The sequence below is a fragment of the Syngnathoides biaculeatus genome, chromosome 3 (genome assembly GCF_019802595.1).
Source record: "Syngnathoides biaculeatus isolate LvHL_M chromosome 3, ASM1980259v1, whole genome shotgun sequence".
NCBI classification, from domain to species: Eukaryota; Metazoa; Chordata; class Actinopteri; order Syngnathiformes; family Syngnathidae; genus Syngnathoides; species Syngnathoides biaculeatus.
In genome coordinates this window covers 27,389,861-27,405,287 of record NC_084642.1, presented here as the reverse complement: position 1 = coordinate 27,405,287, position 15,427 = coordinate 27,389,861, and the positions used below count along the sequence as shown (strand labels likewise).

The 15,427-nt window shown below is 43.2% G+C and overlaps 1 protein-coding gene across 1 annotated transcript in view; it reads left to right on the top strand.

Annotated features, from left to right (window-relative positions):
• LOC133498371 (protocadherin-9) overlaps window positions 1–15,427 on the top strand; it is a 258,441-nt gene that overhangs the window by 193,037 nt on the left and 49,977 nt on the right. Inside the window, exon 4 of the mRNA XM_061815105.1 lies at window positions 1,795–1,996. Within this exon, the coding sequence (XP_061671089.1) occupies window positions 1,795–1,996 (202 nt within the window). The remainder of the gene's footprint in view (window positions 1–1,794; window positions 1,997–15,427) is intronic.

Sequence of the window (15,427 nt, the reverse complement as noted above, 5' to 3'; positions counted from 1 at the left end):
AATTTAAAACCTTCAAAACATCATAGAACTAGTTAATGTTCATATTCAATTCAATTTTCAATTTACATGTGGCCTGAGAATCAATACTGCAACATCAACAATTCTAACAAGATCAAGTGCTGATACTAATAGTAAAAAAACTACTACTAATAATTACACACACACACACACACACACACACACACATATATATATATATATATTTATATTTATATTTATAATTATTATTATCCATTCATTTTATGAGCCGCTTATCCTCACAAGGGTCACGGGAAAGCGAGAGCGTATCCGAACTATTATTATTTACTGCATGCACTTGTTCATGGAAGAAGTGCAAAGATAGGGGGAAGTGGGTACATCATATCATGATTTCTGTACTGAGTAGTTTGCGTGCCCCTCTGTAACCATTACTCTGTTTCTATTTCTTTGCCCTTGCTTTCAGTGTATCCATAAATACATTTACATTTACTTTAACATTCATCACAATTGAATCATCCAGTATTTCAATCTGAAGGGAAGATTGCTCTCACTGTAAGCCTCAAACCATCCATTTCCTCCTTTCTATTTCTGTTATTGGACACATTTTTGGTTTAATTGAATGCTGCCGCTTCTTGGAGAAATTTTAAATATATAATGAGGTCATTTGCATCCGACTGCAGATTGGGTGACCTTTGCTTTTGCCAATAATTACTGTAAAACGTGTGTCTGTCTGTCATCACCAACGATGTGGCATGACGCCTCTCTGTGCCCACGAAAGGTTAGCTGGAGGCTTGTGTCTGGACTTATGAAAAAGCTTGAGGAAAATGTCATTAGAGCTAGGGGAAAAGACAATCGAAATTAGTAGTTGGAAATTCAATCAGGTCGGCTTTAAAGATTCTGTGAGTCAGTTGGTATGTGTGGCAGCATACCAATAATTGCCAGGGTACAAGTCTTGTTTAAGGAGCAGATTCCTTTTCTCTATAGAGGTGCCAAATGTGGGAAGGACATTTCACCTTTCACCTTCTAATTTGAGTTTGTCAACAACAAAATAAACTGACAACAAAGACCAAAGAATTGCATTAGCCAACCTATGACAAGATAAGACTGGCACTAATATCTGAATGTTATGGTGTAGCTACTATAAATGCTAGAATACGCTGCATCCTTTGCATGATTGTCAGAAAAAAAGTTCAATTGTTGCCAGATTACAGGCAGCCTTTTTTCCTCCGTGAGCACTAAAACAATGTCTTTATGTCTCAATTGAGTGTCTGTTGTCGTCTTGTATGTTATACTAGAGCGCCGACAACTACTGGAGACAAATTCCTTGTATATTTCAAACATGCTTGGCGAATAAAGATGATTCTGATTGTTCATTTTGCCTAATGTAAAATGTTCTTCATGCACTACTACTAAAGGGATCAGCAATGTTGAGTTATTCAGCACTTGCTTCTTTTCTACTGAAGTGTAATTTGCATGCAGTTAAGGGTAGTCATTGTGCAGTGAAACGTGACTGTTTATCAGATGTCAGATATCACGACAGTAACACCAAGCCCAAGTTTAAAACACTATTTAAATCTGTAACTGCATCATTAGAACAATGTTTTATGATTAATTCTTCTTTCTTTGTCTTTGCAATGATCGTAAATAATTCTATGACCAAATCTAAGGGCAGTTTATAACAAACTAAACAAATGTGAAGCAGCATACATTAATATTAATGGATTTTATGCTAACTTTGTTGAAGAAATTAAAAAAAAAAAAAGCGCGACACAGAGCACTAACATGCGAGGCTCTGTTCTATGCTCTTGGTTCTAGTCGCAGCGACGTGTCACGTTTCACCTGCCGGACGGCTCCCAGGAGAGCTGCAGTGACAGCGGTCTGGGGGAGCACGAGCCTGTAGGCAGTGGCCCCCTCCTCACACAACCTCTCCCTCTGGTGCAGGCCCAAGACGACTTCTATGAGCAGGCCTCCCCCGACAAGAGAACCGAAGCAGATGGCAACTCCGATCCCAATTCTGGTGGGTTTTGTAATTTGTGTTAACACAGATTTCTTAGTTAAATACCATGTTAAAGAAGAGTTCTTTGGGGTCTGACAAAATAGCAATAGAAGTTAAGAAGACAAGATTCAGTTAAGAATACAAGGTAACAAATCCCATTTCATTTGGAGTCCTCAAGGCTGCTCAAGTGGGTTTCTAGTGTATACATGAGCATGTCATTCATTTCTCAGTTAATCATCCAGACGTGTTCATGCTTCCCAAGAGCAAACCTGGGCCTCCCAAAGGTTCTTCACCTATTTGTGAAACTCATTGGATTTATTTAGAGATGATTTCCCAGTTGGAAGTCTTCGTGCTCTGAAGATGTTAACTTGCCACTATTTCTGGTGGGGATGAACATCTCCGACCCAGTTTTCTCATTTTATCATTTAGTGGTGAGGTGTATGTAGAGATCAAGCGCATCGCCCCAAGGTCAGTGTCGGGTTGTGTTGCAGGTAGAGGAGCCGGCACCACATAAATACAAGTAGTGGGATTAAAGTGTGTGAGCTATCTGACAGACTGTGACACATGTATTCACAGTTGACACATGAACTAAAATGACTGCTACTGTATGTGGTTGCTATACTAGACTGAGTCTCGTCAATTAAACAAGTAAGAAGGTATGATGCATGCATTTTAGCCCAAGTGTAATTTTTGAAAAATGAATTTCTTGTTTGCATTTTATCATCACTTTGCTTTAATTAAAGGCTTTCAGTGTTTAGAGCAGTGGCACTAGTCCATGGGGTTTGCTAGGGCCCCACCCCAACCATGAATGCTGGTCATCAGATTATTTTCCTTGAAGACAAAAAAAAGAATACTGATGCAAATGTGAAAATAAACATCCATCCATCTTTACCCACTGACTCTCGTTAAAAGCGTGACGTGCAGTGGCACCTCTTGAATGCAGTCCGTAGGCTCAAAGGTGGGGCCCCAAGCTGGCAGATGTCATGTCGGACTGCGACTAACTATGCACCACTTCCCAATTTTGAGTTGGAAAATCAACTTCCTGTTGAGTCTATCTTGACAATGCTCATTCGCTTTTGTGCTGGAATTGTTTTTGATTGATTGACTCATTACAAGTTTTTACAAGTGATGGATAAGGTTGTGTTAGAGTTGTACAAATTCCAAATGCATCTTTAAGATATCTGAATGTGATTGGAAGAGCGAATGTCTAAGTGTGATTGGATTAATGAGTCAGGGATGGTGGGGCCATTCGTGTGGTATTTGAAACACTTAAAGGGCCACTGTCATAAAATGTTATAAATGAAAAAACAACAGCCAATATGGGCCCTTGCATTTTTTCACCACAAAACATGATTTTTGTAACTCCTGCCATGAAAATCCTCTTGAGGGATTTGTTTTCGAGAAGAAGCAGGAAGTGACATAAAGGACAGACCCGCCCTCAAGTGGACTAATTTGTTTCCATTAGTTTTGCCTCCGGGAAGGTAGCTCGTTGTTCCTTTGTATTAGCCTAAATGCCGACTCGTTGCATTGCTGGACATGCTTGAACACTCGGGAGAATGGAATTACCCTTCAAAAGTTTGAAAGAGACCTTGTTCGTTGTGAAAAATGGATTGCACGGGTGCAGAGGACGAAAGCTTCGTGGGTACCAAATGACAGGTAGATGTGTATACAGCTACTAAAAAAAATAATAGTTTGGTGCGGCCCACATAATCGGTCTCTCATAACGCAACAAAAGATCCGGGTACGAAATGTGTCGATGTGTGCGTCAGACGCCGTCGGGCTGCTGTATCGCTTCGCCAGCGAAGGCTGCGCTTCGGGCTCGCAGACGGCGGCGGTTCTGAAGAACGTATCCGACAATGCGTCACTCAGCCGCATGCGCGGAGTAAAGCACCCCGGCTTGACGGTGTTGTTCATCGCGTACTGTGGCGTCTATGAACAACCCCCTAAAGCAGCATGGCTCAGCTCCATGATAAGCCACCACAGCGCCAAAAATGAGCCACACCGGCTGAGGCGCCGCGTTCAGCGGTCTCGGCTTCGATGAAGGCTCCGCATCGGGCTTGTGGACGGTGGCGGCTCTGTAGAACGCAGCCAAAAATGCCTCACTCAGCCGCATGCGACGACAACACAGTAAAGTGCCCCGGCTCGACGGTATTGTTCATCGTGTATTGTGGCAGCTATGAACAACCTCCTGAAGCAGCACGCCTCGGCTCTGTCTCACTCAGCCACATGCGACGACAATGCAGTAAATCTCCCCAGCTCGATGGTGTTGTTCGTCGCGTACTGCGACGGTAATGAACAACCCCCTAAAGCAGCACGGGTCGGCTCTCCCTCACTCAGCTGCATGCGACAACAACACAGTAAAGCGCCCCGGCTCGACGATGTTGTTCATCGCGTACTGCGGTGGCTATGAAAAACCCGCTAAAGCAGCACGGCTCGGCTCCGTGATAAGTCACCTCGGCACCGAAAATGAGCCACACCGGCCGGCTGTGATGAGCCGCGATGGCTCATTTCCGCCGTGGAAGTAGATTGGACGGGGAGGCGGTTTGGCCGTGATCGCATGTCATCTGAATATGGCTCGAAACAATATTGTAATATTGCCCCGGTAACTTCACTCGATTGTGTGGTGTTCTCCTTTTCGAAAAGAGCTTCCATGTCAGAAGGGGCGTGTTCGTCTCCCATAGTAGGGTGCACAGCGTGTTTTCATTGGCGAATGTCCAGGTGACGTCATGGACAGAGGATGCAGCCAATATGGTGACCACTTGGAAGTCGTAGAATGACACTTATGCAACTTTGTGCAGGGATGACGAGCTCTCTGCTCATATTTACTTTTTTGTATAGAGATTGAAATGAATAATGTTATATGTATTTTTCATTCCAATATCTATTTTAGGATGTTTATAGGAATGACACTTGACCTTTAAGCTCTTGAACATATGTCGATAAGGCTAATTTAAAATGATAGAAATGCCTTTTGTGATTTCAATATAGTATAGTAATTCAGTTATAAATACTACTCATCCATCCTCCACAACTGATTGGGACATTATTAGAATACTTTTGAAAGGAGAAGATAACTGAGTTTCATTCTGAAATAATTATTGTACCTCTGAAAAGGTCAACTGCCAAAACCCCGCACAGCACACCCCGCAACAAAAATGACTTTTTTTTAATCTCACTCATATTAAATTTGGTTTTTATAAAGCTCCCACTGATTTTAATATTAGAAATAAGAGTTTTACACAATACAATCTGTTAAGCGTAATGTGTTTAATGTTCAATGTACCTATTCACATGATTTTAAATGGCCAGGAACCAAACTGAAAAATATTAATTCAGTTGACCATAGATACTGTCTCTTCTCTCAGCTAAGGAGGGTAAAGTAGGAAATCCGACCTTCACAAAGACCATTTAAAAAAATTGTCAATGTTTTCTGTTTTTCAATACATTTAACTGATGCTGCTTTAATTTGAGTTCAGTCACCTTTTGCGGCAGGATTACATGGAAATCAAGCCAGAGAACTTCATCTCAAACTAGCTCTTGAAACACAATACATTTTGTAAGTACATAACAAATTATGCAATCAGTAGATAAAAAAGGTTCTTGTTAACCAGAAAAGAAACAATATACAAAACATTAATGTTGGCAAAATCCACTCTAAGGAGCAGCCATTAGTTAAGGCAAAATATAAGGGTTAGGGTTTTCATCCCTAAACTTTCGTAAACCAATAGAAACTAGAAATGTCCTGCTTCAAGGCCACCAACACCATCATACGAACAAAAAAGGACACTTGGGCTTTGAAGAATCCAAAAAGACTGAACTGAGCCAAGCAAATAAATATGCACAGGTTAATTATCCAGACAAGACAGAACTAGTTCAACATAAGCGCAGCTAAAAAGCTGAATAACTGCCACAATGGCCTGCCGTTTTGATGCTGTAAATCTAAAACGTAGTTTCTCCTCAAGATGCCAAGTTACAAACATATTTGATATCTTACCTTAATGAAGAGGACATATAAACATGTTAAAAACACAACAGACACAAATTTGTTCCAAAAAAGATTATTCAAAAAGTCCATTGCCAAGAAAATGTGTGCCTGCTTGATGAGCAATAAAACAGATTAGAGCATTTTTACTCTGTCCATCGTTGGATCTGAAAAGTCATTTTGAGTTTAATGATGCCGGGATGCGAGCCAAACAAATGAGTGAAAGTGGAATTTTGTTGGGTTAATTGGCCACCTTAGATGTTTTTTGTGACACATAATCAAAATTTCCACATTTCTTATCATAATAAGTGTAATTTGGGGGAAAATATATATATCTTCATATATACTCTACTGTATTTCACACTAATGGAGCCCCCAAAATACTTTCTGGCCACTTAATATTACCATGTAAGAAAGTATTCTTTTGATGAGGAAATCTTTCAGATAGAGATAGTGTATTAAAGGCAGGCTCTATATCTGTGGCATACCACTTTATTCCCATGAATCTTAAAGTATGATATGTATGTGAATAGACAGAGACAATTATACTGTTACCATCTATAAGACAGAGGGAACTTTTTTTATTTTTACATACAGTAGATAACATTAAAACATAGAGAGGTGAAAAAATGTTATATCGGCATGTTTGCATGGGACACTATATAGTACCTATACATGGTGTTTCAATAAGTAAAGAAAATGTTTTCTATGTTCTCAGGAAAACTGCATCCATTCATCTATAATTAATCATATTTACAGTGAACCAAGAGATGAGTCAGCATGCCTCATTTCTGCACTTCCTTTAGTTAACACCCAACAGTGTTCTGTTATTTTCTTGCACTTGTAAGTTCAGTTTTCTACACGAATTTGTTTAAATGTTTTGTAATATGTATTGTCATGTTAGAATGAACCAACAACACCCATACGCACACCATGATATGTATTTACTGGTGAGTTGAACACTAGGCAGTATGCCTTTGCAGTAGATGTTATCATTGTAGTAGTGATATGTTTTTTTTTTTCCATTGAATACACTTTAAACATTCCATATTTTGGCTAATTAGTGCTCCATTGAGGGACTCTATAGTATGAATTAATATAAAACTGTTTAATTTAAAAGAAACACCTTGATTTTACCATACAAGAGTCAAGAAAACACCCCTCTGACAGCTTCTTCTGTTTGATCCTCTTTTGTATCCGCTTTGTCCATATTTGGCTCAGACTGCACCCAATGCGTGGACAACTTTACTTCATATTTCACATGGTTACTGAGGCACCATAGTGACATTGTTACATCTCAAATATGAGAAAAAGGTAATTTGGAAAAACATGTCCCTTTAAATGTGCCCTAAATACTGAAAATTAGCAAGGTTCATGACATGAGCACATTTCTCCTTCTGTTCAATCTGATCTGTAAATCCTGGACCTACAAACAGTAACCTATGGCTTTTACAAACCCACCTATTAAATGGAACCAAAAAAAGAGGACAATATCAATGGTCTGCTAATAAAACGTAAAATCTGAGTCATAAGTTGGTGCACTAGACCAATTTACCACCAACTTAAATGCTTTAACTTTTTGTTGAAGACTTTTGTGGAATTCTTCACCCCTCAGTAATTAACTTACATATTATATTAAGAAAAACATTATAATACCATGATACCAGGAGTGCTGTAGCCTATCCCAGCTATCACCAGGCAGGAAGTGGGGTTCAATCTGAACTGGTTGCTAGCCAATCGCAGACCAGATAGATACAGACAACAGTTGCACTCACAATCACATCTAGGGGCAATTTAGAGTGTCCGATAGTTGCTTTGCAGTGACATCACGCCAAACACATGTTTTTTGTTTATGACGCCATCCCCTCACCACCACCACCAACATACATATGTATAGAATATGTAAGTTTCTTTCGGCTTGTCCCGTTAGGGGTTGCCACAGTGTGACATCTCACATGAAGGCTTATATTTGTTTAACACAGTTTTTACTCCGGATGTCCTTCCTGACGCAATCCCACTTGGGGAGTAGAGGCCCCAGTGAGCTACAAACTCACGACCCCTGGTTTACCAAACCAATGGTCTGACCACTGAGCTACGGGGCCTCTCATATATATATAGAACATGTACCTACCACAAATTAAATGCTTCCTGCACAGTCAAGAGTACATGGTGGGCATCCAGTAGTCCCTCTTCATGGCAGATATCCATCTGCTGCACTATTCTTTGTTGGCTGGGAAGCGATAAAAGTGTTTACTGCAATGTTATGACTACGGTTATCGTTTTTATCTTTTATCTTTAAAATACGTTGACAAACGAACACTGTAAGCATAGTTGATTGAGGCGCTGGTGCTGGAGTGAGGAATAAAGAAAGAAGCCACAAGTGAAACTCGAGAGCAAGTTTCATCTCATTATTAGAAGAAGGAAGACAACAAGGAATTGACCACGATGGAGGCGTTTGGTGTTCCAACCCCGAGGATGGACTGGGACTCATCCATTTTACCAGATGTGTGGCTTAGCTTCAAGCAATACGCTGAACTCATGATCACGGGACCGCTTAAAAACACAGCTGAAGAGGAAAAGTCCAGTTTCCTCCTGCTGTGGATTGGCGATAAAGGATGGGATGTCAGCAATATGTGGACACTGACTGGAGACGAAGATAAGTTGCTAAAAACGTGTTACAAAAAATTCTCTGATTACCAAACTCCGAAAGCAAACCCCATATTTGATAGATATAAGTTTCACGAGAAGGCGCAAAGTAACTGTCAGTCATTTGAACACTTTGTGACAGAATTCAAGTTATTGGGTAAAGACTGTAACTACACAAACAGCAATGAGCTGGTCAGAGACCGCAGAGTGTTTGCTACCAACTCACCGAGTGTGTGTAAAAAGTTACTCAGCCAGGGGCCGGAGCTCACGCTTGAAAAAGCAATCAACATAGCCCGCTCCCACGAGGTATCAAAAGTGCAGCTAAAAGCTATGGCTAGAGACAGCCACGAGGTTCACATAATCCACCTATCGCAATTGACAGCCCAAAGACCTCCGTAAAGATATGTAAAAAGTGTGGCGGATACCACAGTAAATTTGCTGAATGCCCAGAAAAAGGTAAACAATGCCTGAAATGTCAGACCTCTTTTTCTGTCCGTTCTTACAACCATAAGCTAAAGAATAAAATACCATGATGAAAAGGCCCTAACATGCTTATAAGCAAGTCAATATTCACAAAAAGATGACTAAAAACGCGAGTCGCATTGTAGTTTTTCTGTCCAGTATGGCGTCGTAAACAAAAGTCATATGACTCATGATGTCACAGAGTTCCCCGAGAAAACCCAAACAGACACGGGGAGAACATGCAAATCCCAAACAGGTGGAGCCTGGATGTAAACCCCGGTCCTCAGAACTGTTAGGTAGATGCAGTCCCCCCACCGTAAAATTAATGACATACATACATCTACTGTACATTGTGTATTTGTGTGCTTCACTGTTAGCTGTTTACTTTTAGGGTATTGAAGTTGTAATGATTTGAAATGCTATTAAAATGTTTTGGGAACATAGTTTGTGTTCTGCTTATGGTTTAAACTGTTAATGTAAATATCATTTTTATGGGGGTATGAATTATTCATTAATATTCACTATTTGCACTTCGCTCGGTCCCCCGCGAATAGCTGTGGTGTCAATGTATCTCATCCACCTTCAGGGTAAACCACAGACAGTTATGCTGTGAATAATTGTTTTGGTTCCTTCAGTGTGCATTTGTCAAATTCCAGTCTCATTACAGTATTTTAAAGTTATTTCAGTGACCATTGTGGGCTTTTCATAAATGGAAGACAACAATTTTGATTTCATTCCAGCACATTTATCTATTTAGCCATTGCTACACATATTTTTCCTCAAGAAAAGCTTTGTTTTGGTTAATTGATTGGAAGAAACATCACGAATCAAGGCTAAGGCATGGCCATTTCCATATAACCAAAACTACAAGATGACATTTATTGTCATTGTAACCATAATATAAATACGATCTAGAACTTAATCATAATTGTTAATTTTCGGTAGGACATGTGAAAGCTGCAATTCTCTGAAACCTTTAAATACACTTGAATGTATATATTTTGTCCTTGAATGTTGTTTCAGTAAATAGCATCATCGTCTAGACATGTCTGACATACTGAACTATTTCCCACCAAACACATTCTTGTAGTTCTCACATCTTTTGACATTATAAGCTATACAATAACGGGCAGCTGAACGACAACATGCAGCAAAATTGTTGTACATGATTGTTACTTATCCTGATCCATGAAAATCAATTCAAGAAGATATTTTTTAAAAAGCAAATATTTCACCTCATTTTCTGTACAGCTTCATATATATATATATATATACACACACACACACACACACACCACACACACACACACACACACACACACACACACACACACATACACACACACACACACACACACACACACATAGGTGCACGGTGGTTCAGATGGTAAAGCGTTAGCCTCAAAGCTCTGAGGTCCCGGGTTCAATCCCGGACCCGCCTGCATGGAGTTTGCATGTTCTCCCCGTGTCTGATGTGTGGGTTTTCTCCGGGCACTCTGGTTTCCTCCCACATTCCAAAAACATGCAATATTAATTGGAAAATCTAAATTGCCCCAAGGTGTGATCGTGAGTGCAGCTGTTTGTCTCTATGTGCCCTGCGATTGGTTGGTGGCCAGATCAGGGTATACTCTGCCTCCTGCCCTCTGACAGCTGGGACAGGCTCCAGCATTCCCCACAACCCTTGTGAGGATAAGCGGCAAAAGAAAATGGATATATATATATATATATATATATATATATATATATATATATATTTTTTTTTTTTATATATATAGAATCAAAGTCCAAATGTCCAACAAACTGTTGTGTGTTATAAAGATGAGAGTCGGCCATGGACAGAGTAAAGCAGCTCAAAGCCTTGACCTAGCCTGTGGGTGGGTGTCATGGATTCATATATCAGAAAAAAAAAAAAAAAAAAATGGTAATCTTTCATCGGGAATGGAAAACCACGCCTCTGTAAAAATGTTGCCCTGGGATACAATGGCGTTGAAAGGATTTCTGTCTCCAAAGAGAAATTAGACAGGTACTTCAGAAGTGAACTAAATGGAAATACTTGCTGGAGCATACAGGAGAAGTGGGTGCTGCTGTCAACCAGTAAACATCGTCTTGCAGTCGCCTCAGCCATTATTCCAGTAGTCAGTGCCAACAGCTTGGATGAGCAGACGGGGGCCCCGGTGAAGAGCATCCTCTAAGATGATTAGACACAGTAAGGAGAAGGTTCTGAGGGATGTGGAATTACATTCGACTCTTTGGTCCTGGGTAAAGTGGCAAAGCATAGTAATCACCAACGATTAAGTAGTCATTTAAGAATGTAAAATCAAAAACTATTTACAAAATGTTGACTCCCAATCTAATGAATCAATTCAATTCAATAGACTCAGGAAACAAAAAGGAAGGCTAAATCAGTATTTTAAGACTTCCCAAAAGAGCTGTTAAACAAAGTAAAATTCTAACATGAGCATTTTAAAATGTTTTTTTTTACTTTACATAGTCTATATTCCCAGCACACCGGCGATGATTAGGAGGCGCACACCTGTGCCTCATCCTCATTGATTCACCCCGGTATTTATAGGACCCAGGGGACGACTGGTCTCCGCAAGATCGTCGCAACTCATGCCCCATTCCTGCACTCCCGTATTCTTGATCATGAACCCTAGTGTACCGACCTCCGCCTGTCCTCCGAGCGACCCCGTAAGTTTGACGTCTTTGATACTCCTCTAATCGATCTCCCGTGTACCGACCCCTGCTTGCCCGCGGACCTGCTCTCTACGACCGACGTCCTAACTACCGCTGCTCCACTTGACTGTCTGCCTGATCCCCGACTTTGGACCGAATAAATACTTTTCCCGAACTACCTTTGCATCTCTGGAGTCCTGCATTTGGCTCCTCCCTCCGTACCGATGGGTCATGACAGAATGATCTGGCCAAACCAGGACCCAGCAGGAAAGACCCGGCATCACCGGGAACGACGCGAGGTAAACCGACTGCCAAAGGACCAAGCCTGTCCTATCCAGGTAGACTCCATGATGTTGTCCCCTTCTTCTGTGTCACACGCGCCGCCTGCGTGCTGCGTGCCATGAATACGTCCCGACCATGACCCACTCAACGCCTCATATTCTTTTGGACTCTGATTTTTTGGACAATGAGGAAGACCTTGAATTATTGACCAGCTGCCTGACTACGATTCAGATTTTGACTATGAATTTCCTCTCCCGATCTTTAGTCCCACTCACTTTGCTTCACCTCCCCATGTTTCCAGCTCCCAAGTGTCTTCGCCCGATCCTCGTCCTCCAATCCTTTTTTGGGAACCCGCTGGGCCATCTACCCGTGTCCTCCACGTGGCGGCCAGAGGAGATGCACAGGCCGGGTGCCCCTTGTGCCTCCCGCTGCGCTGTGACAAAGACACCGTCCTCGTCAATCCACTCCCCACCGGCAACAGCCAAACCAGCAGATCTGGAGCTAGTGGTGAAACTTCCAGCTCAGAGGGAGGAGAGGCAAATCCCGCGATCCGAGATTCATGACGTCTTCTATCGCAAAATGCAGACGGAAATAGAGTGGCAGAGCGCCGAACTGGCAGTCCTCACGGCCCAGTTTCGGTGAGGATTAGATAACCAGCTGAGCTACGCCGACGTCGCGGTTACAGCTGACCCGCTCCCAAGACACGCCCACGTTGCAGTTTCAACAGACTTTCTGCTGACTCACGTTCACACTGCAGTGGCAATGGACCCACTACCGCGCAAGGTTCACACCACTGTGGCAACGGATCCACCGCCGCGCCATTCCCACATCGCTGTGGCAAAAGATTCCCTGCAAGTGCACGCTGCAATGGCCACTGATCTGCTACCGAGCCGAGCTCATGTTGCAGTGGAAACAGATCCGCCGCCTCGCCACCCTCACGTCGCGGCTTCGACAGATGCACTGCTGTTCCATTCTCACACCACGGTATCCATCGACCCCTTTTCGAACAGAGCTCACATCGCGGGTGGCAACAGATTCACTGCCGGGTCACAAATACGTTGCGGTAGTGACAGGCCCACGGGCAACCGTCGTAAGAAAAGGGTGGAATTGGTGATCGAGGATGAGCCTGCCAGAGCACCTTCAACGTGTGTGTTCCCAAGGAACAAGACCCAGAAGCGAATTGCAGAGGGCTTAAGTTCAGAGGCTGGAGTGAATTCAGATAAAGATGAGGTGAACTATTTTCCTCCAGTTAAGAGGAGGAGAACTTTATCATTCCCGTCGCTCCGTGCCGTGCCCAAGAATGATCTATTCACGCCCTCTAGTGTCTACCAGTTCTCCTCCGGGATCCCTGACTATGAGCCAGTCGGACTCCGTCTGAAGGAGCCGACTCTCATTCATGAACAAGCGCCCAGTTCAGGAGTGCCAAGGCAAACACAGAAAGAGAAACAACACAGCGTTCTGCCACCTGTGGCGTTTCAGGAGCCAATCTCCAAATCCCACGTTCCTGTCCAGGAGGTGGTGATGGTTCCACAGACGCCTCACGTTCCTGTCCAGGAGGTGGCTATGGTTCCGCAGCCGCCTCACGTTCCTTTCCAGGAGGTGGTGATGGTTCCGCAGCTGCCTCACGTTCCTGTCCAGGAGGTGGCGACAGCTTGTCCGCAGCCGCGTCACCTTCCTGTCCAGCAGACGGCAGCAGCGTCACAGTTCCTTCGGTCCAGTACCGGCAGCGACCGGTCTGCAGCCATCCTTCGCCCCTGTCTCAGCGGCGACAGGCCTGCGGCCGCCCCACGCCCCTGTCTCGATGGCAACAGAGGATGGTGACGGCTCATCGGCATCCTCACGTTCCTGTTCAGCAGACGGCAACAGTACCACACAGTCCTCTTCGTTCCAGTCTCTACGGCAGTGGGCGCTGGGGAGTTCAGATGGGCCATCCCCTAACTGGAAGGGCATCGGGATGGCTATGATGATGATCGTGGCGGTCATGGCTTTGGTCCTTCTCTACGTCGTCCTCCTCACTCCTGATGTTTCCCAACCGCTTCTTGACCCAGCCTTGGCAGCGACTGATCCCTGGCCGCCTCATGATGAAGCCTCGGTGGGGTCCGGCCCTTGGCCACCTGCTGACCGTGCCTCGGAGGCAACCGATACCCAGTCGTCTCGCAACCGCGTCTTGGGAGGGCTTTGTCCGGAGCAGTTGCATGCCTTTGTCTGGTTCCTGCTTTGCCGTTGGGTTCCTCGCCGAGGACGTCCACCCGAATCATGGAGATCCTGGTGCTTGGCATGGGTTAGGGCAGGTCGTCCTCCTGACCTGTCCAACCAGACACCTCGCGTTTGGTGGCCTGAACGGCCACCAGACACACTGGGGTTGGAGGGGGCTGCTAATGGGATTTTAATTGTGTGTAAAGGACAATTCCTTTTGTTATGGAAATATTGTGAGACCAGAACAATCCAAGACTGAAAAGTGGACTCAGTGTTAAAATGGTTGGGGCTTCCCTGTATGCAATTCATGATTTTATCCACCAAATGCAACTTTTTCACAATTACTGACTGACACAGTAAAGCAAATGGTGAGAGTATCGACCTCACAGTTGTGAGGACCCGGGTTCAAATCCCGGTCCTACCTGTGTTGAGTTTGCATGTTCTCCCCATAACTTCTTGGGTTTTCTCCCGGCACTCTGGTTTCCTCCTACACCCCAAAAACATGCCTTTATTGGAGACTCTTAATTAATCTTAATCTTAGGTGTGATTGTGAGTGCGACTTTTGTACGGCTCTGGGATTGGTTGACAACCAAATCAGGGTGTATCCACAACCAGCCTCCTGCCCGATAATGGCTGGGATAGGTTTCAGAACTACCACGACCCTTGTGAGGATAAGCAGCTCAGAGAATGGATGGATGGATGACTGACTGGACTTATTTTACTGGGAAGAGATTACCATCTCCTTAAACAATAGTGCCAGTGATGTCTTTAGAAGTCAAATATTCATGTTAAATTGGAAGACTCGCAGTGAATGAGTTTAAATTCATAAGCAATTCATGTATAGTTCACTGTTCCATTAAATAGACCTCTTTAGTTGTAACTTGTATTTGTCGTTTTAAGTCTTATCATGTTATTGCTCGCTATAAGACGAAATATTATTATTTGACAGTTTTTCCACCATAAAACGTCTGTCATTTTACCATATGTTTGAGCTGATCATGACTGTGTTACGACATGTAGAGGTTCACATTACTTTGTCTTAGCTCATGAGCTACAATCAGTGGCACACATAAGTGGTGCACAGGTGTGTATGCACCCTGAAAATATGAAAATTGCACCAGATTAAAGTGTGTCAGTGTGCATTTGTCTTTATCACTGACTGGCAACCAGTTCAGAGTGTAGTCTGCCTTTGGCCGAAAGTTAGCTGG